This window comes from Penicillium nucicola (assembly GCF_028828085.1).
Source record: "Penicillium nucicola strain IBT 29836 chromosome Unknown utg000007l, whole genome shotgun sequence".
In the NCBI taxonomy this organism is placed as follows: domain Eukaryota; kingdom Fungi; phylum Ascomycota; class Eurotiomycetes; order Eurotiales; family Aspergillaceae; genus Penicillium; species Penicillium nucicola.
The window spans coordinates 464387-488197 of NW_026643131.1; the positions used below are offsets into that span (position 1 = coordinate 464387).

At 40.3% G+C, this 23811-nt stretch overlaps 5 protein-coding genes across 5 annotated transcripts; 1 reads left to right on the plus strand and 4 right to left on the minus strand.

Annotated features, from left to right (window-relative positions):
- Nucleotides 1-12834: 12834 nt before the first annotated feature.
- Nucleotides 12835-15090, minus strand: N7511_007235 (uncharacterized protein; the record flags this gene model as incomplete). The annotated part of the gene is made up of 6 exons (XM_057129612.1): nt 12835-14192; nt 14247-14388; nt 14443-14538; nt 14616-14714; nt 14784-14958; nt 15008-15090. 6 exons carry the CDS (start codon nt 15088-15090, stop codon nt 12835-12837), a joined length of 1953 nt encoding a protein of 650 aa, XP_056982680.1.
- A 1041-nt stretch (nt 15091-16131) lies between these two features.
- N7511_007236 (DNA-directed RNA polymerase core subunit RPB10) lies at nt 16132-16525 on the minus strand (the record flags this gene model as incomplete). The annotated part of the gene is made up of 4 exons (XM_057129613.1): nt 16132-16174; nt 16234-16320; nt 16376-16434; nt 16490-16525. 4 exons carry the CDS (start codon nt 16523-16525, stop codon nt 16132-16134), a joined length of 225 nt encoding a protein of 74 aa, XP_056982681.1.
- Nucleotides 16526-16823: 298 nt separating this feature from the next.
- Nucleotides 16824-19620, plus strand: N7511_007237 (WD repeat protein; the record flags this gene model as incomplete). The annotated part of the gene is made up of 3 exons (XM_057129614.1): nt 16824-17119; nt 17178-17893; nt 17954-19620. 3 exons carry the CDS (start codon nt 16824-16826, stop codon nt 19618-19620), a joined length of 2679 nt encoding a protein of 892 aa, XP_056982682.1.
- Nucleotides 19621-19933: 313 nt separating this feature from the next.
- N7511_007238 (Clr5 domain-containing protein) lies at nt 19934-21797 on the minus strand (the record flags this gene model as incomplete). Its single annotated transcript, XM_057129615.1, has 2 exons — nt 19934-21617; nt 21715-21797. The coding sequence occupies 2 exons, from the start codon at nt 21795-21797 to the stop codon at nt 19934-19936; spliced, it is 1767 nt and encodes a 588-aa protein (XP_056982683.1).
- A 472-nt stretch (nt 21798-22269) lies between these two features.
- N7511_007239 (uncharacterized protein) lies at nt 22270-23595 on the minus strand (the record flags this gene model as incomplete). Its single annotated transcript, XM_057129616.1, has 1 exon — nt 22270-23595. The coding sequence occupies one exon, from the start codon at nt 23593-23595 to the stop codon at nt 22270-22272; it is 1326 nt and encodes a 441-aa protein (XP_056982684.1).
- Between the last annotated feature and the right edge of the window lie 216 nt (nt 23596-23811).

Consider the following 23811-nt stretch of genomic DNA (forward strand, 5'->3'; position numbering starts at 1 on the left):
ATTAAGTCTATCATAAAACTAGTCTTATCCAAGTTTTAAATATCGTTAGGCTCGGTTCTATGTCATATAATTATTCTTTAGATGGGGAAACTATTCTATAAGTTTTAGATCTCTATATCTAGCACATACGTACTTATACCCTTTTTAACTAGACTAAGATATTTAGATACCTCTACGTAGTCTGTCCCGATTAAAAGGACTAGTATAGACCTACGCGCCGCGAGCAGCGAGTTAGCTATTTCTCGCATATCTAAAGGTCGAGAGGTTATACCGCGTAAATATAGTAAGATAATCTGTTTTTTTTCTAAATATATTCTCGCCCAATCCAAGTCATTCTGTAACTATTAGCGCAATTTTCAGTTCTGCAAAGTCGTGTATACAGGTAAATAACTAATTCCGAATGGCGTGGATAGCTAATACTTATAATATATTACGCTCTTACTCAGTACGCTTGTCAGAGGATCGGGTAGGAATTGGTGTTATGGTGGGTGGTAGAGAGAGGTTCAATTCTTTGACGCGTTTTTGGTGGTGTGTCTAGCTAGCATGAAAATTACGATAATTCTCAGATAATAAGTAATTGGAGTAGTCGACCTTTAGCTTGTTTGTAGTTTATACTAGTGGCTGGCCTTCAGATATAATTACTGGAATAAATTAAAAAAGTACTTTTAAAAGAAATGGAGACAATATCTCTATTGACCAGGCCTAGTCTAGCATATCAAGCTACCTACTATCGTTACCTAGCGATAAATATATTCCCTATTATTTAAAATGACCCAACTGCGCCTTAATATTGTAATCAGTATCCAATTTTTATTTTCATCGCCCCTCATCACCTCCCCTCCTTAGCATAATAATTACTTAGTATGATAGGAATTACCTTTTGTATATAGCAAATATAGAAGGGTAAACATGAAATAATTAGATATAGGACGACCATTTAATAGATATTAGGAACATAGTCATAATAATTGAAGAAAGAATGTATCATTTCTAAGACTACTAGCTTAAGTTATATATAGATTTGGGCTATCATTAAGTCTATATATATGACTAGACCAAACTAGGAATACTTGTAAGTGTTCTGAAGACAAGCCTAGGAAATAAGGCTTATATAAAATAACGTAATTCACATGCGAGCCGCCACCACAAGCGAGCCGCCATCTCCAAAGCATATAGTAAATACGATAAGATAACAGCTTGATATCTCAACAACGGTGGTTTATATAGACTATCCCTTTTAGCTAGGTGGTTTTCGTATAATATCTAACCACTTTAGGAGGTTTCGAGAAATTTAATGAGTCAGTGAGTGAGATATGTATATTTTGATAACCTAGCGACGTAATTTTCGATACGGCAAGAATGTAATTGTTCAATTCCTTCAGAAATGCTATACACTACTATAAATGCTTATCGATATCTATCTACCAACAGTGGAAATTGAATTTAGTTGTCGTGGTCGAAGCATGACGCTGTAGTCCATCGCATTTACTATGTGTTTTGGAGATGGCGGCTCGCTTGTGGTGGCGGCTCGCATGTGAATTACGTTATAAATATTAGTTGGGTATTATTAGGTCTATCTTTCCGCAAGGGTAGCTTAACTACTAACTCCGGCCATTATTATTATATGTTTCTTTTAAGCCAGATATCAGTGACTAACTTGGTATCCATATGAATACGTTACGTAGGGCTAGTAATTAAAAATAGTAGATCTTACGCTAATTCTAATAATGAGTGTTTAAACTATCTACTATTGTAATAATATTATAACTATATACGCTGTTCTTACATTCTAGATCACTTACCTACCTAAGCCCCGAGACTAAGCGCATTAAAAGTATTACTTTATACCTAAGCCCCGCCAAACTCCTCTACCTATACCTCCTAGCAACGTGGAACAACCCTAGAAATTCAAGTTGAAAACCGTAGAACGACCGAGCTATCTCCGGCATAACGGTCTACTATTAATCATACTTGAAAAGATAGCGCTAAGTAATCCTAGCTTGTATGGATAGAAGCCATTCTCAAATTATTATTTATAATATAATTGAGCAGAATGTATGCGATTAAAGGGTTAAGAACTTAGAGAGAAGCGGTATGCCCCCTTGATTACCTAACGCAGTACTAATCTATTTCTATCTTTAAGCCTGTCGATATCTATCTCATACGTAGAAATAGGCTAGCACTACTATAACTCCGAACTTTGCTTTTCCTTTAGGATATACTAAATCTTGAACAGGTTAAATATATCGAGAATTTATATATTATAGGTGACTAGGGATTAATTAAAACCTTATAGAGTATACTTTGATAATTAGCAACTATAAATTACCCAATTTAGTACTAGTACTTCCTAGGACCTAGTAAAATACTTTAATACCTATTCCACTAGATTACGGCCAAATACTTTAATATAGAGCTAGTATTTATCTCTTATTTTATTTACTAGTGGTTATCTTGTATAAAAGTATTATTTAGCGCCCAGAAGAAGTTCTTACTTCAAGTAGATAGAAGTATATAGATAGATATTATAATCCAAGTTACGCTATAATAGGTAAATGAAGTATTAGTGGCTCGTATAATAATGCTCGAGCGTAAGACTATAATAATACTTCTATTATATCTTTAAGGGGGTTTCCGTGTATTCTATCTATTAAGACGGTAGTATCTATAATACATATATTACAGGTACCTTAGGTAGCTTAATACCTAGCTAGTAGTTAAGAGAAAGTCAACTATTATAAAGCAATAAAGAAGTTTATAACGAATTATAATTATCTATTAACTTTCAACTATATTCGGCTTAGTTTAAGAAGAAGTTCTTTGGTATATGTAAAGCTCACTATATAATAATAAACCCCCAAGACTCATACAGTTTTCTTCTATCATAGGTAGGTCGAATATCTAGTATTCTACCTACTACGTATATCTTTCTATAGACACACTTAATCTCTACCCCCAAAGGGTATTCTACTACTTGTATTTGGAAGTAGTTTAAAGAACCATTTATTATATCTTAATATTACTATAAAATCGTAGGTAATAGGAGACCTATTTCTAAAGTAATATAATTAGTCTAAACTTAAATAAAATATCTTAAAAAAGGCTACGTTATTAAGCTAGTAATTTAGGCTACCAACTAAGTAAGATAAGTAGGCTTATTTCAAAGTTTAAAAGAAAAGATATAAATACTTATTGTTTATTTCTTCCTATCCTATATTAAAGACTAAAATAATACTTGCCTTGTATAAAGGTCTTTACCATAAAGTTATATATGGAAGCACTTAATAAGATATCTTACTCTCTTTACCCTTAAAGTAACAATTTAGTAAAATATACGAAGATTTATCATACGTACGAGATATAGGACTAGTTTAAATAGCGGAGAGTATCTATCTATATAATTATACGATAATCTTTAGTTCCTCTTATCTTCTACATTTTTTTATTATTTTCTAGCATTATCACTAGGGACAGATTAATTTAATAATACTAAGATAAAGGTAAGCCTAATACTCTAAGTAGTATTAATCTAATCGAGTATTTTTAACGTCCTCTTTATAAAACATTATAACTTTCTATTTAGAATTATTATTATAAACCGAGATTAGTATTGTAAATTAGAATAGTAATAGCCGAATTCATTAGATAGTTAATTGTTAAGTAGCTATAAGCTATTTAATAAATATATCTAACCAGGCTTAACGTAGGTAGAAGGATCTATATATAGATACTATTCCGTATATATTATCGAAATAGTTAAATCTTATTATCATGTATACTAAATTTGTCTTTTCTGATAAAATTCTAGTTATAATTAGTCTAAATCACAATTACTTAAAATTGGTTAGATTATTTATTGAAGCTAATAGCTATAAAGACTAATTCTTTAATTCTTATTTCTCTTATACAATTCATTTAAGTTTCGTGGTTCTAAATCAGTATTTAATAATAATTAAGATATCTTACCTATATAATATTATAACTTATACTACTATTAGGTAAAAAGAGTTTTCATTTATATAGTCCTGAGTCATATTAACTATAATTTAATATGATATATTAGAATAAGTTAAGTTATACCTTAGTTATTCCTAGACTATAGCTATAATAACGGGGTTTGTCTTTTATATAATTTTAGCAAAATATGATTTACTAATAAGTTACTTAGTAATTCCTTTAAAGGAGGAAGGATATTTCAATTATTCGACGAAGATAGCAACCTACTATAAGATTACGTGTTAGCGCTAGTATAGTTTGATAAGGAGACTACGCTAATTATAATATACGGTAGCCATTGTCATGTGGAACTTTATATAGTGCGCTACTAAATATAATATGAGAGTATAACTACCCTTAGGTAGTTATAGCAAGTAACCTTTTAGTTCGGTATATACCTCACTTAACTCTTCTAGTGGGTCGAAATACTACGCTAATCTAAAGTTTTTTAAATCCGTAAGCGAGATAGAATCTACTAATATCATGATAAAAAGTACACTAAACGCTAATTTCTAGAATCACGGCAGGAACCGCTATGGATAACTACTAGTATCTTGGTATATTGAGTTATATTATTAATTGGTAATAACTAGACTTAATATTAGGCTTCTGAGGATTCTAATACCTATAGTTAGCAAAAAGTCCTAACAGCTACTAAAGGCACAAGGTTTATTTATAGCTTAATAAACTAGTAGGCTATATACCTATCTAAATTTATTCTCCTTTAACTTTACTTATCTTCGCTAAATAACTATCAAATTCAATAAACCAAGTACTAAGTATATTAGGATTACCTTTGATATCTAGTATTCTTACGCTAGTTCCTCTCACCTTCCGGGCGTTAGTCGCTTACTTCGTAAGGACATTTATATTATAATAAAGCGTTATTCTGCGTCTATATGTAAGTTACAATTTTTACGTTACATGAAAATCTAATCGTACTATATCTACCCTCTTAATCTGTATATTTTAAGATACTTATATATTCATTACCTAGTCTTATAGTAATACATTAAAAAAAAAAATTCATTTCCCCTCTCGCGTCCTGTATAGGGTACATAGCTTACTTATTATTAAATTATGGTAGTATAATTGAGTAAAATATGTATTTTATTCAAATAATCTATACTTATACTTATGTAGTCGAGGAGAAAATAATATAGTTAAGAATGATAATATTTGCCTTACTCTTTGGCTAATTATTGAAGAGTCGAGATTATTAATAAAAGGAATAGACTTGTTTTATATATTATTAAAAAATATTATCAATGAACGAAGTAAAAAAAATATATTACTACAACCAAGGACTACTATCATAGTGAGGAGTAGTTAATATACTATTATAATTTATAGCAAAACGTGTATAATTCATTAATATTATAAGACTAAATTTGTTCCCTTTATAATCAATATGAATCACTTAAGACATAGTTACGTATTAGTTAATCTATAGATAACTTTAGATATATTATTTATTGTCTTTTATATTCCATTCTACTTCTCATTTTTCTCTAGCCTTTCTTCCTAAATTACCTTTATAGTTCCCCTATACTTAATATTTTAATACTATATCCTACTAATAATTATATATCGACTTTATTTGCTTACCTTTACTATCTTATCTATAGAGATATATTTATTATACTTCTTACTCTACTAATGTTATTATAAATTAAAGTTTAATTTATACTAACCCTTTGAAAAGTTATATTAAAATATGATACCTATTATTCTATCTAAGACTCTAACTATTACCATTCACTATTTAGCTATAAAGCCCGCTATATATACTAAACACAATCTATATGTTATTCATATCCTATTAACTCTATATATTTTCTCCCTTATTATTTATAGAAAGCTACCGGTAGGATATATTAATACTACTCTTATAATTTAAGGTAAATAGCTATTATTATAAAAGATATCGAAAATGAAAATTTAATACTTAATAGTTAAAAAATTAAAACCCGTTTAACTTAGTTAAGTTACACTAATAACTAAGGTAATTTATAGTAAGGCTACGTACCCTACCTAAATTAATTATTGAAAATAGATTCCGTCTAACTAAAACGCCCTTCAATCTAACTAAAATAACAACGAGATCTACTAAAATAGGAAAATCTATTATAACTTTAAATTCCATATGCTAGGTCTCTCGGCAATGCCCGCGTACGTAGCTATAAAGATACTAGATTATCAGAACTAGTATAGTTTAATAGGGAGACTACGCCGAACGGTATATTATCATATAGCATAACGGAGTACGCTACTTAACATAGTGGGAGAGCTAACTACCTAACGGTAGTTATAGTAACCTCTTAGTTTGATATATAGTCTACCAAGCTCTTCTAATAGGTCGTAGCAGGATCTACCTATAATCTAGCTTTATTTAGGATTTTAAAGGTCTAACCTACCTGAGCGATAACTTCCGCGAAGTTTTAGTCCCTAGGTTTTCCGTATATAATAACAAGTTATTTTCCTTTCAACTATATTAGATAAATAATATTATCCCTTCCTTACATTAGCATATAACCGTTATATCTAAAGTAGCGTTACCTTTTTAGTCGAATAGCTTATCTCGAAGTTCTCTTTACTTTATAACATGCCGAATACCTACTTGGATCTCTCTTTCTAAAGTACTATCCTTAGTATAAGTGGGAAGTTAGGATTATATTATAGTAAATCCTTAGATAGAAATGTTATAATCGTACTACTAACCGTAAATTCTTCTTTATGAAAGATCTAGAATAAAATTTTTAAATATAATTTATATAACTAAGATACTAGCTTACCCATTATTTTAATATAGCTTAATTAGAGTCTACCTAATGAATACTTTCTGCTTAAAATACAATTACTTGATTATTCAATCATAAGTAAGATACCATCGTCATTCGTAGTCTAGCATTTTAGCTTCTAACCCGCCTATAAAATAGCAGCAATTCTCTATAAAGTCTTATTATTAATATATTATATAATAAATACTTAGTATAGTTAGTGTTATAATAAATTATATAGCTTCTATAATCTCTTTCTTATACAGCCTACTCTAATAAATAATCTTAGTACTGCAACTAAGCTTTTTTAATTTAGAATCAAATTTCTTCATACTTTGATTAGAAATCTAAGGTACTTAGATGAACATCTATTATATATTATTAGGTTATAAGCCCTTAAATACAACTATTTAGTAATACTTTAACGTAATTATATTAATTCTTCCACGTCGTATCCGGTAACCGGGTAGTCAGTGTAAGCGAGTGGTCAGCCCTATATCATGTACGCCTGAGTATTTCATTTTTCTATCTATCTGTAACTATCTATCCACTATACCACTAATTTGAATAATAAAAATCCTACAGTCGCACCAGGTAAGATGTTAGGTTCGTACTAGTAGTAAAAGTGTCAGAACTAGCATTGTTTGGTTCTATCAGGGAGACTGCGCCGAACGGTATATTGTTGTGTAGCCTGACGGAGTGCGCTACTTTGTGGTGGGAGATCTGACTGCCGTCAGGCAGTCATAGTAACCTTTCGGTTCGGTGTGTAACCTGCTAAGCTCTCCAAGTGAGTCGTAACAAAAAGCCTACTAGGCTTCGAAGATAATCCTAATCCCGCGTTAAGCGCGTGACTTTAACGTGTCGGTGATATGTTATCCCTTCGATAACGCCTAAACAGTATTAAAAGACGCCATAATACACGCTTAAACTGCTACAAATTAATAACCGCCGAGGAGATACCTCTTAAGAATTATTTTTCCTTACTATATGATCGTGTATAAGCCTCGTAGCCTACTACTGTACACGATATAGCTAATTTGTTACTCATTGACCGTATCTGTCCGTGAAGAATAGGTTTAACTTTATCCAACGGTATATATATTTTAACACGGTTCTCGAGAGCTCCAGACTATCTGCGGGCACTTTCTAATAGCCTAATTACGATTAGAAAACAGTTCTAACTTATTGAAAAATATAATTAAGAAATACGGTATTACAAATGACAATATCTATCACTTTAACGAGATTAAATTTACCAATAGTACTATCTCTGCAGTCAAAATCGTTACCCGGGCTATATCTAGCCGAAGATCTCTTTATAGCTAGAAAATCGAGAATAAGTGACGCTAGTTAAGATAATAAACCTTAGGGTAGATAGGTGTTACCGTTATATATTATTTTTGAAAGTGGGGTTTTTATAGAGGCCTGGTTTACGTTATGAAATATTTTCAAAACCTAGCCTTCTACTATTAGTTATAATCTACATAGTACACCCCCAAGCAAGGCTTAGCTGTAGAGATTAAATGTCACCTAAGCCAGTCATAAGCCTACTTTTTCACCCTATTTATATCGAGCCAGTCACAACCCTCTGTCTTTTCCTATTCCATGGATTATAACTTTTTTCCGCTAGTTATAATAGATATATTAATAATATCATGAGCTTTAAATAGCTCTGAAAAAACCTTCATTCCTATAACTACTTGCTAGCTATATAAAAGCGTGTTACTTACTAGTTTTTAACCCTCGACGGGTATATCATAAGTTATATATGAATTAGAATAATATAATATATATACTAGCTTATTCTTATTTATCTTATCTTTTATATCCCCTCGATATCGGCTATTTTAGCGTTTTTAGACGTGCCTATGGTAAGGTTATTAAAACGTAAGCTTAATAAAACCTAGCTAGGTTAGTATCGATATCTTTTTAGACACTCATTTAATAGTAAGAGAAGTAGAATTTATGAGGAAGAATATCTGAAATAGCTTCGCCGGCGCTAGAATTATCCTATTTAATCCCCAATACGTTACCCTAAATATTAGCGTTTATAGTATACGGATTACTACTACCCCCTATAGCTGACTAGCGAGGGGAGCGATTGAAGTAATACTTACCCTAAAAACGCCTTAGTCGCTAAAAGATCTGAGAAGGTAAGTATCAGCTATATTAAGAGAATAGCTCTTAATAACCCCTAACACCTAGCCGGTAATATAATTTAGATAGAGCGAGGGTATTAGATCGCGATATATAGCGTTACTCTAGCGCGTTAATAGATCATCAATTAATTAGCTACTAATGCCAAGGTCATGCGTGAAAAAAAAGGCGTACGAAGGCTCGATGAGTATATAAAGGGAGTTTGCTAGTTAAGGAAGCTTTATCACGTTTGAGAATTAAGGGAGATGTTAAATACTAAATCTAAGCAAGCTAGCCCTACGTCGCCGGTACCGATTCAGACTAATAAGAAGCGGCCGCGGCGTTATAGTTATATAAAATACCTAGGTATAACAGAAATAGGTGCCTAGAGAGATCTAAACAGCTTTGTCTTTAATTAGTTAATGTTTTGGTTAAGAAACAATATTTATCCCACCATAATAAGGGAGAGAGGGGGGGGGGGGGGGGAGGGTGCTAACCGCACGCTTACACTGACCACTCGGTGACCAGATACTTTATAGGTAATAACTTATAGTATAATATTTATTCGTTCTAGATACTAACTATCCTTGGTAATTAAAATAATGAATAAGCATAAATAGCTCCTAGTACGGTATCGAATCGTTTATTTTAGCTCTTCAGAACTTCTTTAACTAAAAGGTAACCGGATACTAGATACCCTATATATTAGGCAGAGTGAAAATACTACCTTTTATTTTATTTAATATATTAATCTTATATCGATTTCGTTATTTAGGATCAAAATAATATAATAGGTGTCATAATAAGAATATAGTTTTCAACCGCTAAAACATACTTAATTATTTTGAGTTTAGTTACACAATCCCTAGTTTTCTTTTCCTGTTTTAGTTCCCTTTAATATATCTATTAAGGGTTATATATAATATTACTTAAATTTCGTTAAGGGACTAGTAAGCCATTCCTATTCTTTAATAGCAGTTATCCTACTAGGGTCTATCCCTACGCCTAAGAAACTTGATTCCCGTTAATAAAATATATACATTAATAATTAGTTAAGATTCTCATATACGAAGCGAAGCCATTTTAGGACTTCTCGAATATATTTCGTATATATTTATAATCAAATAAGATAAAGTCTATAAGCTACGTAATAATAATAATGATATACGTATATCCTCGGAATATATTAGGTATGTTAGTTAATCTAAATAGTACTATAGTTTACTTAAGATAATTATAACGAGCTCCGAATACTATTTCTTACTTATAACCGTATTTAATAAGAACTATATAATAGGCTTCGTTTATATCAACTTCAGAAAACGAGTAGGTAAAAAAAGAAGATTAAAGCAAGTTATTGCTACTACGGTAATAGATATCTATCCTTAACTAAAACTCGATTGAGATTTTTATAATCGATTTATAGCCGTTAACTACTATCTTGCTTAAAATAAAGGGAAGATAAGTGCGCCTATAAGACTCTTTAGAAGTTTAATTCTTCCCCTATTTAGATTCTTCGTAATATAACCCTATAATTATTGTGGTCTTTCTATGGTATTTAATAGACCTATATAGAATTAATCTATTTCCATATACGAAAATCCTATATGATATTACTAATTTACTTAGTATATCGTCGAAATTATTCTCAACTCTTTCTTTTTCGTTAAGAAGCTAGACCTCTTCTATAAGCTTTGTAACTGTATAGGCTATCGTCTTGTTGTTATATTTACCTACCTTTAGAGCCGTCTCTTAACTAAGTAACTTCGGTATTAACTCTTTAGTGTAGTGGAGGAAATGTTTAACGCATGAAGCAGCGGTCTACGGATGATTCAGTATTTATGATGTACTTAAGGCCTCTTTACGCATTGAGAGCAAGATAGACACACTCTTCTCTTCAGACCACCCCTATTTGCTCTCCTTTCATTTAGTCCTACCTGACCTCCTGTTGGGGTTTGCCTATGCTCGTCTTACTAATATTGACCTGTCTGCTCCACCAGACTGCCATCGCGCCGTCCTTTTTTTCATCATGTGAGTATCAACTAGAATATACTTATTTTCTTGTTTATAATTATATAAAAGTAATGAGCGACTTAGTTATAACACCGTGATGTAAAAAATACCATCATAATAAGAAATTGATTTACTATTATAATAAATTTATTTAATGCTCTGATGTCTAGTTGTAAAATCATGAATATTTGAAATGTATAATAGAAGAATATGAAGACAGGATACTGTTAGAAAGAACCCCCCCCCCCCCCAACATGATAATAGATACAATTAAATTATTGTCATGATTAGTACATTTTCTGTATGTTACCGGATTTTGCCTCTCTCAGTGAATGCATCAAGTTCTTGACATTTTAATGAACCAGATGAACAATCAGACCTCGCCCCTGGGTTTTGCAGCCCACAAAAATTTAAGTTTTACCAAGGTATGAAGAAGTCAATACGCTCACAGGGTACCTGAATTTACTAGAGAATCCCTGGTTAAATCATGTACCTTGGGTGTCCAAGATAAAATGCGATTAAACTGCATGTAAACTGTAATGCGTTTCTTGATTCTAACCCAGAGTCTATGGACATGAGATACCTCAATTTAATATGCTGTCACATAGTGGGCATTGGGTACGCATTTTAACTAAGTCCAAAACATGTAGGCGAGGATGATGCATTTATTATGTACAATATGAGATAAAATACAGTAACCTACAGAAAACGTGCTAATCATAACAATAATTTAATTTAATTGTATCCATTATTATATTAAGAGGGAGAGGGGGTCTTTTTAACATGTGCCCCCTAAAGATATCTATCTAGTCAAGAAGTAGGTGGTGTTTCTCCGCATACGGTTTTACTCACTGTCATATTGGATTTTTACCACAGGATCTATGGACATTTTGACTTATATATAGAGCTGGCACTCCTATTAACTTCGAGGACCAGGTCTTTTTCTCTACTAGAGTATCATCAGGCATTTGAGACACGAATATTTACTTTCACCAGAAAACCGCCTGCATAGCCATTGTGATAACTAGCAGACTACATCCGTCTTTTGTTGATTTATTGACCAAAGATATCATAAATAGCGGCTATTAAGGCTATACTAACTAGACTCAGACGGCGATGAAGGCAAAGAGCTAAACAATACAATATTTACTGGAACTGGAAGGATTTTGGATAATTGAGAAGCTTATCTCAAAGTAATATGTAACAAGTTCAATTGTTACGTTGCGAAAAAATATACATGAAATGCGTGAATAGTGAACTGTTTGGAGTGTTTTACCGGGATACCAAAGCCATGACTTTTATTACATCAATAGATACTCACTTACACAGTACATTGCTGCTGATCATATTAATTTGTACCATGGGTAATCAAGAGATGAACAAACGAGATATTCAGACCAAAGTGGCTCAGTTTCAGCCTAGAGAGGTACACCGCATTTTATAGTAACGCCATACTTTTCCCCCTGGAGCCGTGAGACGTTAAACCTCAAAGTCAGGCCTGATTGTACCCATGGTAACTTAATATCGAAAGAGATAAGTATGACAATAGTCAGACCAGACAATGCCACGACGAAAGAATTCATTGATGATAGAAGTCTTCCAAACAACGCCGCCTAAATCGAGGGTGAACATGTGAAGGGTGTCGATAATAACGTTGTCCCATAGCTTCCTGAACATGGAGCTATTTCCGACAAAATCCAAACCAAAAGTCCTTGGGAAAGCTGAAAATTATGCGATTAGGCCAAAGGAAATAAAGCACATCCAAATCCTGCACGTAGTCGATAAAGACTTCAAAGTCAACGGCATGAAGCTTGAGCATCGCCTCTCCTTGAGAGATTGCTTGCATTGCCAATAAAGCAGCAGACAGAAGAAAAATCAGACCCAAAGATTCACTTGCGGGGCATTGAGACTACGTCTGGATAGTTACACCTTTGCGACCCATGGATTCATCCAGATGGAAACCGAAGACAAACCGGTAGAGGTCACGAAGCCAGGAATACTGGCCACCTTGCAGCATCGCCTGACAAGCATGTGCGACATCGATGGCACCTACCCGAGCTTGTATGCCGATGATCCTGAAGGCTGGATCAAACGACACGACTTTCTTATAATTCTTCAGCAAGGAAGTTTGCCAGGCTGCAGAACCGAAGGCATCAGAGGGAAGAGACTTCACAAACGAGGACAGGTTCTGGGTACCGCCACGTTGATATCCACAGTCGATAGCAGCCCTGGTGATCAGAATCTTCAACCGCGTGAGGTTGGGGTCCTCTGAGACGGTGGTCACAGTGTTGACCGAGGATGCCGTATGTCCCGATGACCGTGACTTCTCTGACATGTTTGATGAATTAGAGGACCACTTAGTGTGGGAACTGTGAGAATTACCGTATCCCAGAACGAGAATGTTGGGGATCGGTGCCTCGTCGGGGGAGATGGTTGCATCCTCAAAGATGGTTGTTGGGGTTTCAGGGTTCCCCAGTTGAGTCAGTGGATCATCCCCAAAATCAATATCTGACTGCTGAGACGCTTGATGGAATGCCTGTGAGAAAGTGGTCTGGCTTGGCCGGGGTGTCCCTCGATCGGAATTGCGCAAGTTGTGCAATGTCCAACCCTCGCGAAAAATGTCACAAAGCTCCCAGCATGCTTGGACCGCTGACCCTAGCAGCTCCTCATCCAGCGGCTTATCTTCTCTCTTGCTTTGGCGAATGCTAAACAGCATCTCAGCCAATGCCCAGCAAGCGCTCAGCAAAGAGTCAGTTTCAGTTATACGGGTCCGTTGCTTCATAAGTCGATGGCATAATGTGATATAGAAATCCAAAGTTCTCTCGCGAAAAGCATCAGGAAGATTCCGGTCGTGAGTGTTGTACAGATGATTATTCAGTTCAAAGCTGACCCGTAAGACCGAGTCGGAGACATCAGCGTCGCGGGTTCGGGCTTCAAATAATGCTTGGCAAAAATCTCGACAGAGATCCAAAGTTGGGTGAATCTGGGATGCATAGTCGTCGTCTCGTGTGTCATAGAGCTTCTGGCAAAGTCGCCAACATGACCTCCACGCATCCTCCTGCATATCATCACTGTATGATTTCAAAAGACGTTCGCGATGAATGTAACTGAGATTGGCCAGCGTATTGCATAGTGTCCAACACTCAGCGAGAGCGTCTCTCAAGGCATTGATCTCGGCGTCTTTGCTGGTTAGTCCTAAGGCAAAATTAGTACTTCTCGTAGCTGGAGGGCTTTCAATTGCCCTGGGCATTGTACCTTCGGGGATATCTTATCAAATGTTAGTAATATGACCCTTCAAAATCAAAGTGATGAGTACAGTACCCTCTAAACTGCTTGAACGAGTACGTCGGTCAAATTCCTCGAACTCGTGTATCGTCTGCGCCCGGGGTGTTGCTCTCTCCGAATAGTCAAATGTTGGGTCAACGGTAGTTGTCAGCGGAGGAGGTGATATTGGACTATTGCCCTATATAGATCGGGCTGTCAGTGAGGCACAGAACAAGGCTCGGAAGCTAATCACTTTTTTGATTTTTGCTGGTACACTTATTAGATTAGTTTGTTCATCGGAGCCAGACTGCGATTCGTCGGGACCCTCGAGCGTGGGCTGCATTGGGGCCTTTGCATAGATTCACCATTAGCCAAGGTATCGAAACAACACGCTGTAGACCGCGTAGCCAATAATGGAACCCCTACAAAGTCTCCAAACCCAGATGGAGCATGTATCACCGACTGTGGGGGTTCATCCTCATCCGATCTTGTGCCGAGGCCATGATTTGTATACCCGGTTTGGATCTATCCAAGCATCAGAATCAGATCCTACTCCAGACAGTCGTTCTCTAATCTGCTGCCATTGGTACATACGGTGAGCTCTGGCGGAGGGAATGTTCCCAATCCCCGTATTGCCTTTGCCGAGCTATCTCCATTTGTTTTGTTCTCATCACTAGAGTCCAAGGCCCCTGATACGATATTCTGATTGGTCAGACTGGGCGAGGAGTTGAAACTCTCAGTGCTGTCGAAGGAAACTCCATCAATAGACCTGTTCACAAATCAGTGGAGCGCAGTTTCAACACAAAAATGGGTCTTACATTGGGGCCGAGGAGGGAGAGTAGTAGGCCGGGCTTGTAGCATCGCGATAGGGTAGGACAGATAGCGGTGACCTGACGGCCATCATGCCCGAGAGTATGAACAGTGTTTCCGAAAAGAATGATGAATGATGAAAGATGAGAGGAGGAGCTGAGCCTGGCTATCACTTACCTGGGATTATACACGTGATGGGGGTTCAAGTAGCTCAGATGAAGTGCAGTGTATTGGGGATTTCACCCATTGCCAATATGAGAATAATAATATCGGATAAAGTAAAAAAAAAGTATCAATACCTGACCCTTGGCCGTGAAAGGTGTAAGCGCTGTTGTTCCCCATGAAGTATAGCTGGGTGCAGCCCCGCGTAATATGAGTGGCCGGTGGAGGTCCTGATGCATGTTCATCACGGCGCCTAAGTGTCGGTTATCGGTTGGAAATATCCGGCATAATATGTCATTGGTTGATCTGGGTTCAAAGTATACGCGCTCTAGCTTTAAGAGACCTGGGAGCTCCAGCTTCCCCTCCCCTGATATCTCACTATCATTAAGTATATAGATGCAAGACACCCTTGTTCTTTATTCCCAGGGACCATCGGGCAAGATATCTCTCTCTGAACTGAAATAATAAATAATCACGACACTCGTACGCTGAGTAATACTACAGACAGCAACTTGCTGAGCTGTGAGTTTCATTGAAATAGTAACAAAGTAAATCGCAAATACCTCCCTTGTACGCCATATCCCACTGTGCAGAGTGCAACGCCACCCTAAATGCAAAAACCAGAAGAACCAACTGCGGGGGACTTCTCTCATCTCCAGGGGCCTCGTTCGCTTATGTCCAAAGCCACCCCCACTCGACATAGCATATTCTCGAAGTGGTAATGGTCAATGGTGGAGATTGACTGAGATTGACTGAGATTGAAAGTCGCCGTGAAGCTCGTACGCTTTGTGGATGACCCTTGTCAAAGTGCGCCCACTTTCTTCTGACCGAGGAAAAGCACAGTGGTGGACGGTGGAAACTTGTGATGGTCGAACATAAAGGAACAGACATGACCATTGTGCATTCTTCGGCGGGAAGGCTTCGGCTTGAGAACGACAGACTGAAGTCTCGATTGATGAACCGACCGGCTTTATACTTGAGCCTTGGAGCGGTCCTTCTCGGCGGAGTTGTAGCTATGCATAATGAGTAAGAATTTCCAATGAAAGACACGGGTTTCCCTCTTTTGACGCACCGAAGGAGCTTTTCGATTAGATCCACGTGAGTCATGATCATTCGTCGGCAGCAGTACCGTTTACAGCCAAGTTGATCCATGGCATCGCTATAAAGCCCAATTGTCAGCCAGAAACAACCTTTGAAGAGGAGACTTGGCCTACCCATCGGGAACACCATCGTCTAGGAGCTGCAAGTAACGCTCCCAAAGGTCACCAACGACCTGCAATGACAACGTCAGTAAATGATAACAAGCGGGTTTCAAATGGGCTGTCTACCTTTCCGCAGGAGAAACAGCGAACAGGAATAATCATATCGGCGAATCAAGATGAGAGATGGAAGGCAGTCAAAGGGAACGAGGTCGCTATGAACCAGACTTTTTTGCGGAAGATCGCGAGTCCCGGCTAACCCAATGAGGAGGGCTGCGCTTTTCTGCCGACACTTCCCGCCTTATTTTATCTTTGGGAAAAAAAAGTAGTCCGATCTGCCATGAAGATCAACGGACTCAAGTTGCTGCAACATTGCTCTGATTTGTGAGAGCCATGAGCATCTGAGTCGCATTGCTTACAATCAAGCTCTCAGTCCTTATTTGACACCAATTTATCCGCCAAAATGCCAGCCAACCAATCAGCACGACACCAAAAACGATCTCGGCTCAGTGATGTAGCCTCCGAGAAATCTGCTCATCCTGATGAAGAGCGATCCAAGAGGCGCAGAGTCTCCGGGGACATTGGTAATCTGAAATCTCAGAAGGAGGACCCAGTCGATGAGGCAAAGGACGGTATCAATGGCGAAGCCCAGATACAGGACGTGGACATGGTGGAAAAAAGCCCCGCGCCGTGGTCATTCTCTCGTCCTGTAGGCGGCAAATATAACAACCTGGATCCAATCTTGACGGACGATGAGGCGTAAGATTCATTCTTTCTGAATTATTGAAAAACGCATTCTGACTCGTTTCAATCGCAGATATCTCTTAGTCGGTCTCGACACGGCTGTCCAAGTCTTTGTAACCGCCACTTCCCGCCTGTCGCGCACTTTGCAAATGGAGGCTGGTCAAAAGATCGTTGGATTCAGTATTTGTCCAGAAGATCAAGAAACCCTATTTGTTTTCACGTCTTCGGGCTCTATCAGCAAGTGGAATTGGAGTTCTGGAAAACGCATTACTCGTTGGGAAACTACCTCAACAACCGTCGCAACAAGTTTGGCCTCTATTGAAAACGAAGGAAACAAAACCACCATCTCTTTTTCCATCACATCGCAAAAAGATGGCAAAAGGCAGATTTCGATCAGTGCACTGGGGGACAAGAAGATTGAAGGCACCACAGTCCTCGAAACCAGCCAGAGGCTTCATAACATCAAGGTTACTCCTGATGGCCGCGTTATCGTTGCCAGTGATGGACAGCATCTGTTTATGGGTACCACAAGCAGCGCAGAGCTCGGAAATCTTGAGACCCTTCAGTACAATTGGCGTGAGGCCACCCTACCGGTGAATTCCACTTGTTTTGATATCCGAGGATCAGACTTGATTGATCTGGCGGTAGGAGAGAGTGGTGGTTCCATTCTGATCTATCAGAATGTTTTGAACACTCTCTTTGGCAAAGAAACTAGCGATAAGAAGTCTTCCCCCAGGAAGTTGCATTGGCACCGAGGATCTGTCAACACTGTTCGTTGGTCTAAGGATGGTATGTAACCCCCTGCCTAGCAACTAAACCTGAACGATAATACTTACTCCTTTTCTGCAGGCAATTATATTATATCAGGTGGCCAGGAATCAGTTATGGTTCTCTGGCAATTGGACACTAGTCGGAAGCAATTCCTCCCTCATCTTTCTTCTCCCATCTGCAACATTGTCGTCTCTACTAGCGGTAGCTCTTACGTTATCAAATTGGCTGATAACTCGATCCTGGTCATGTCGACAAGAGAACTGCAGCCACTTGCCACTATCACCGGATTGCAGCTGTGCCCAGACCTGGGAGGTCGAGCAGAGCCATCAAAGAGCTCTGTTGTGGCAAAGTTACACCCGCAGCAACCAGAGCGACTAATAATGGCTGTCCCGGCTTCACATCAGCTTACTCAAAATCAGAATGGCTCCCAACCTGCGAACGCGGCTGTGCTTCAGACATATGATATTCGTGCAAACTCTCATATCTCCCGTCAAGCTCTTGCACGAACCAATGCGACCACTTTGAGTGTCAGCCCAGAGGGGTCCCAAATCGTTGCACCTGACGTCAAGCACTTAGATATTGTGCATGACGCTAAATGGCTGGCTACAGTTGACTCCTGGGTCCCCCATTCTCAAGATATCGAGGCACTGGACCGCAGCTCCCCGAAATCGTCAGCTGTTCTTCGCCCCGAGATTTTCCTGAAGTTCTGGAAGTGGGATGCTTCATCCGATACATGGGAGCTTGTTACGCGTATTGACGGGCCTCATTTCACCGAGGGCCATCAAACAACCGTTCTTGGCCTAGCATCCCGCCCCGGTGCTCACGAGTTTGTGACCCTTGGATCGGACTCTGTTCTTCGTTTCTGGTGTCCCACTGCGAAATACCGCAGCGGTTTGAAGGCTAAAGATCAACCGGAGCAGAGTACCTGGAAGTGTCGAGGTTTTGTTGACCTGAAGGGAAGTTTAGAGAACGCCCAAGCTTCGCCTCTGGATGCAGCTAGCATGGACTTCTCGGAAGATGGCTCAGTTTTGGCAGTCTGCCTGCCATCGACCTCGGCTGCCAACGATGGTCTTGTTCTTCTGATTGACGCACGAAACTGTACTGTGCACTACCGACGAACTGGTGTTTTCCTAGGCAATCCTTGCTCAACAAGCTTTTTGGGAAGCCATTTGATTGTTGCTTCTACCCACTCGGTGGCCGTTTGGAATACCGTCGACGACGTTGTCAAGACCATTCAGTCCTCCGAGTCTGTCGACTTGCCTGGTGCGGGTAATTCACAGCTGATTGCCGTGAATGCGCGAACAAAATCATTGGCAATTGCCACTCGTGGCTCAAAACGTGGCAAGAATAGATTCCAAATCAAGATCTATGATGTCCCGTCATTTGAAGTGGTCTTCCAGGAGAATCTCAAGATCTCCCCAGTCGCGCTGCTCTCAGATTCTTATTCCGGTGACTACGTCGTCATTGACAGTGCAGTGACAGTGCAGCGACTTGGCTGTATGGACAAGACATCACAAAAGAGCCAAAACAACCAGTCTCGTGATGTCACTGGCCAAATTGACAGCGGACTTGCGACACTCTTCAATCGGGGGCAAGAAAGACTTCCTGCTCAGAACAACGAAGAACTCGATTTGTCTGCCCAAGCCAAGGGATTGGCCAGTGTCTTCGGTGACACTCCTGCTTTCTCTTTGCCCGCAATCGGTGTTTTATTCCGAAATGTGGTTCAAACACTCGGCTCTACTTGAAGATCGGAACACATTGTAGTCTTTTTTTCCCGGTGCACAGGTGTAGCGGCTGGCTGGGGGTTTTGTCATTTTTGAACATTGAAATTGGGAAGAGCGAACAATGTATATGTATGTAGTCTTGAAGCTTCCCCAAAAAAATAACCTCATGTTTTTATCTGCACTATTTTGTTACCTGCTACTACCTCGGTTCTGCTATCTCGTAACTCGCCTTTAAGCTAAATCCATGGGCGCGACAGGTATTTCACTAACGTCCTTGATTGATATTCAGAGTCATCAATGCAACATTATGGTCTCAAAACACCTTGGCATTTGCTCAGATCTGGCTCAGCGTAAACACAAGAAGCGCCTTTCGTCCGTGGACATGGGTCAAATAAGCATCCAATTCGTGGTCTTCGTCAATCGAAAATAGCATCTCATTCCCATCCTGATCTCTATCAACACCCTCAATTCGGGTGATGATGGAATAAGGATGCCTAGCGGCAAATAATTGCCTGAGCTCATCCACTGTGCGCGTGGCTAGTTTTTCAGGCCAGGATTTCCTAGCCGTCTCCTGAGACTGGCTCTCGGAACCAATTTGGAAATACACGGGGGTTGGTAGCAAAGCTGAGCTGAGCATGGGATCCACATATTCAAAGGCATTGCCCGTGTCGTGCTGTGAATTGGTAGAGAAGGATGGGTCGTTAGCAGCCTGGAGCAGAGAAGGGTCGATTTGCATATCACCGATATCAGTAGCCGTGATGGGGGCACTTGCTAGTGCCTGAGACGCCAGGGTACTAATCCCATTGCTAATCTCATTGCCCAACCCCAACATATTGCCCATCGATGTGTTGGTAGGTGTCGAGGTTCGAGACTGGGCGCGTGCTGAAGATCTCTTACGCGCCGGATCTCGCTTTGTCTGGTCATCACGAAGTCTTTTCATGACATCGCGACAAAGTACTTCCAGGGCTTTCAGTTTATTGCCGTGGTCTGGATCAGCTTGTCCAGGGGCGAGGATTCGTCGGAGTAGCTCAGAGTTCCCGACCCATTGCTCTTTCAATTCTCTCCAATGTTCATCACCGGCCTCGAACTTGCTCGTGAAATGATCTACCTTCAACGTCTCATAAAAAGCGTTTCGAATCTGTCGACTTTCCTCCGGATTAATGCCCAAGGCATTCTTCGCCTCGGCAATAGTCATTCGCCTCTCCAGAGTCCGCATCCGCTTGGTGACATCGGTACAAACAACATCGAGCGCAAGAACCTTTGCATCGCGTTGGCTAGGATCTGTATTGAACACTTGCTGAAGATGAGGAGATTCCTGTATTAATTTTTCTTTTGCCGCCTGCCATCTTTCTGGGCCAGCTGCCGTTTTTTTAATGAAGCCTGCTTCCTCGCAAATTCGCTGAAAATGATCTCTGGTCTGTCGGTACATGGTGTTGTCCAAGTTTAAATATTGTTTGCTTTCATCAATGGTCGTCTCCGAGGGGAACCGAGGAGGACCCGGAGGGTCGGCTGGCAATCCTGCCCATCCTCGAGTACGACGACGACGTTTTCGGGAAGCCCATCGCTCTGCACTTTCTGCCTTCAGGCGGTCCAGCCGCTCCTGGCGTTTGGCGATGGCTTCTGGGGACAGTCCAGGTGACTCGGTTGTTGGACGCTCCACATCTGGCTCAGCTGTCAAAGAATTTGGGTCGTCCAGAGCGCTTTCGACCTTGTAAACCTCCTGCTGCAAGGCAAGTAATCCTTCATCTTCTGGGTGGACCGGTGGCGCCTCGACATTTGCGTGAGACTTCATTCCGTTGGGCACTCGGAGCAGCCACCGATTCTTCGCGCGCACTCGCATCAACTCTCTCTCCTTTATCGCGAAGCCTTCATCGTTCAAAATGCGGAGCATATCCCGCTGGCTTGTGTTGCTTTCCCAAAGCTGTTTGACTCGTGCGACGAGCTCGACATTCTTGTGCGCCGGGTTTTGTTTAGATGGAAATCCCCATCGCTTGAATTGAGTCTGAAACGCTCGTTTGCTAAATGGTTGGATGGTGTTAGATAGTCTCCAACGCAATCAGGTCCCTGTGAAGAGCAACTTGCCTCGGCGCAAACTGATAGGCAGTTCGCATATACTCCATAATCTCCTCCAACGCCTTCTTTTCCTGAATGTACATCTGGAAGCAGATTTCCCGCTTACCAGCCCAATCGTACACCATGGCGAAGGCGCTCTTCTCCCGGGGGAGGTGCCTCTGGAGTAATATAAGAATCCGAAAGATATGGAGCTTATCAGGCGTTTGTTGTCGCTGCTGTACGCCGTAGTCTCTGGAGAAAGGGAAACGGGCGCGAAAGGCCTCGGTTGTGCAGTTTGGTGTCATGTGACCGAACACGGGGTTTTCGTAACTATGCGGATTCTTTCTGGACTTTGACACTGCGTCTAGCTACATTTCTCATGGTAATAAACATGCTCCTGAATATTTCCCCAGGAATAGTCGTCCAGCGATTTCCCGTGGTAGTCAAACGCCGTTTCGCCAGCTCATATGAGCAAAAGTTCCCATAAATCCATAAATTTGCAAGAAACTCCCAGATCAAAGACAAGAAAAAGAATCAAATCGCTCGCTCATTGAAACTATAGACCGGACGAGAGGGGGATAAAAAACAAAGGAAATGTAACTAGTAAACGACTCAAAGCTAACGAAGCTTCCGGACCTTGCGTCGAAATTTGAAAACTCGAGTTCGTAACCATGTCATGAAAAGCACCCATGTGCTCTTGGATTGGGATTTCCAGGACGCCGATGGTTCATTGCTCTCGTGGACAGTAGAATAACGTGGCTTTTCGGAGACATCCTCGGTAGACGGGGCAACAGGAGAAGTGAGATCATCCGACGGGTTGCGCTTCAAACGGCGCCGTGAATGTCTCTCCTCAGCTTTGATCTGTTGTTTCTCAAGTCGACGGTTCTTGGCGGCTTCTTTTTCCTCGAACGCCTGACGAGCAGCTTGTACTGTAGCTGCGCGAGAAATTGGATCAGTGCTTGTTCGAGTTCGGGATCGGAACACAAAGTCAAGCGAGGTCCGGGACATCGGGGATGCAGTATCATCCCGTGAGTATCCAAAGGATGGCCGGCTGGCGACATTGGTCTGTGAAATTCCTGGGAGACGTGTGAAAGAGTCGTCTTGGATCTGGAGTGATAGCCGTGGTGGAGCCGGGCCTGAGGGAGCACGTTTCTCTGGCAAAGCCACAGGATCAAGCTTGTCTTCGTCTGCCGATTCTTCCTCCAGCTCTTCACTGCCATGGCTCGATGCCTGGCAGGACTGACCCAGCGGTGGGGTGTAAGCCCGCGGCATTTGTCGCATGGGATGCACGTACTGTGTCCCCGGCTTACCAACACTCGAGCCAGAGCCGGTCGAAAATTGAGACGTTCCACTAGTGGATCGATTGTGGAAAACGGAGGGTGTCCTCCTGTAAGAGACGCCTGTCACCGATTCGCTGTGTCGTCGATCCCGCTCAAAGTTCATGTAAATGCCCAACCCTTCTTGTTCTGTAGAAGATCGAGACAAGTCGATCGAGCTGGATGGTTGATCATCTCGAGACAATTTGCGTAGAATTGGTTTAATATGAACCTTGGGGTTCGCTAGCTTGCTCTTGCTAAACAGAGAGTCAACGCCTTCGTAGGATGTGTTTGGTTCCGAGGAGTTCATCAGATGTGCTTCTGAGGTCGAAGGTTGCTCTGTAGATGTAGTAGCCCGCACGGCCAAGCTCGAGGCCATAGAGCCGCGCTTTCTGAGGTTGACAGGAGAATATGAATTGTCAAATACATCAGACGCGGGAACCCGGTCTTGCGAACTGTCGAGATCTTGAGGCGGGAAGATATGATAGGACGCGGCGCGTCCACCCTCGACACCGGGTCTTCTTGCAGGTTTGGAAGGACGCTTGAGCGACCCAGATTCGCCTGAAGGTCGCGATTTTGAGACCGGAAAAGCCGATTCATGGGCGTATTGCATGTCGGTTCGGGCCATGGTGAGAAAAGCGACCACGCCTTTCCTCTCAGCGCAGCAAACGGTAATTTAGTGTTGAATCGCGCGACGCATGGTTGTCGCAATGGGATTGACTGGAAGATAAACCAGATCAAGAAGAAGGAAACAGGGTATACAGAGCGGCGCCTGAGACCTAAAGGCGAGGATTGAAAGAAGTGGGTGAGACCATCAGCGGGGAAATACTCCGGGGAGAGGGGG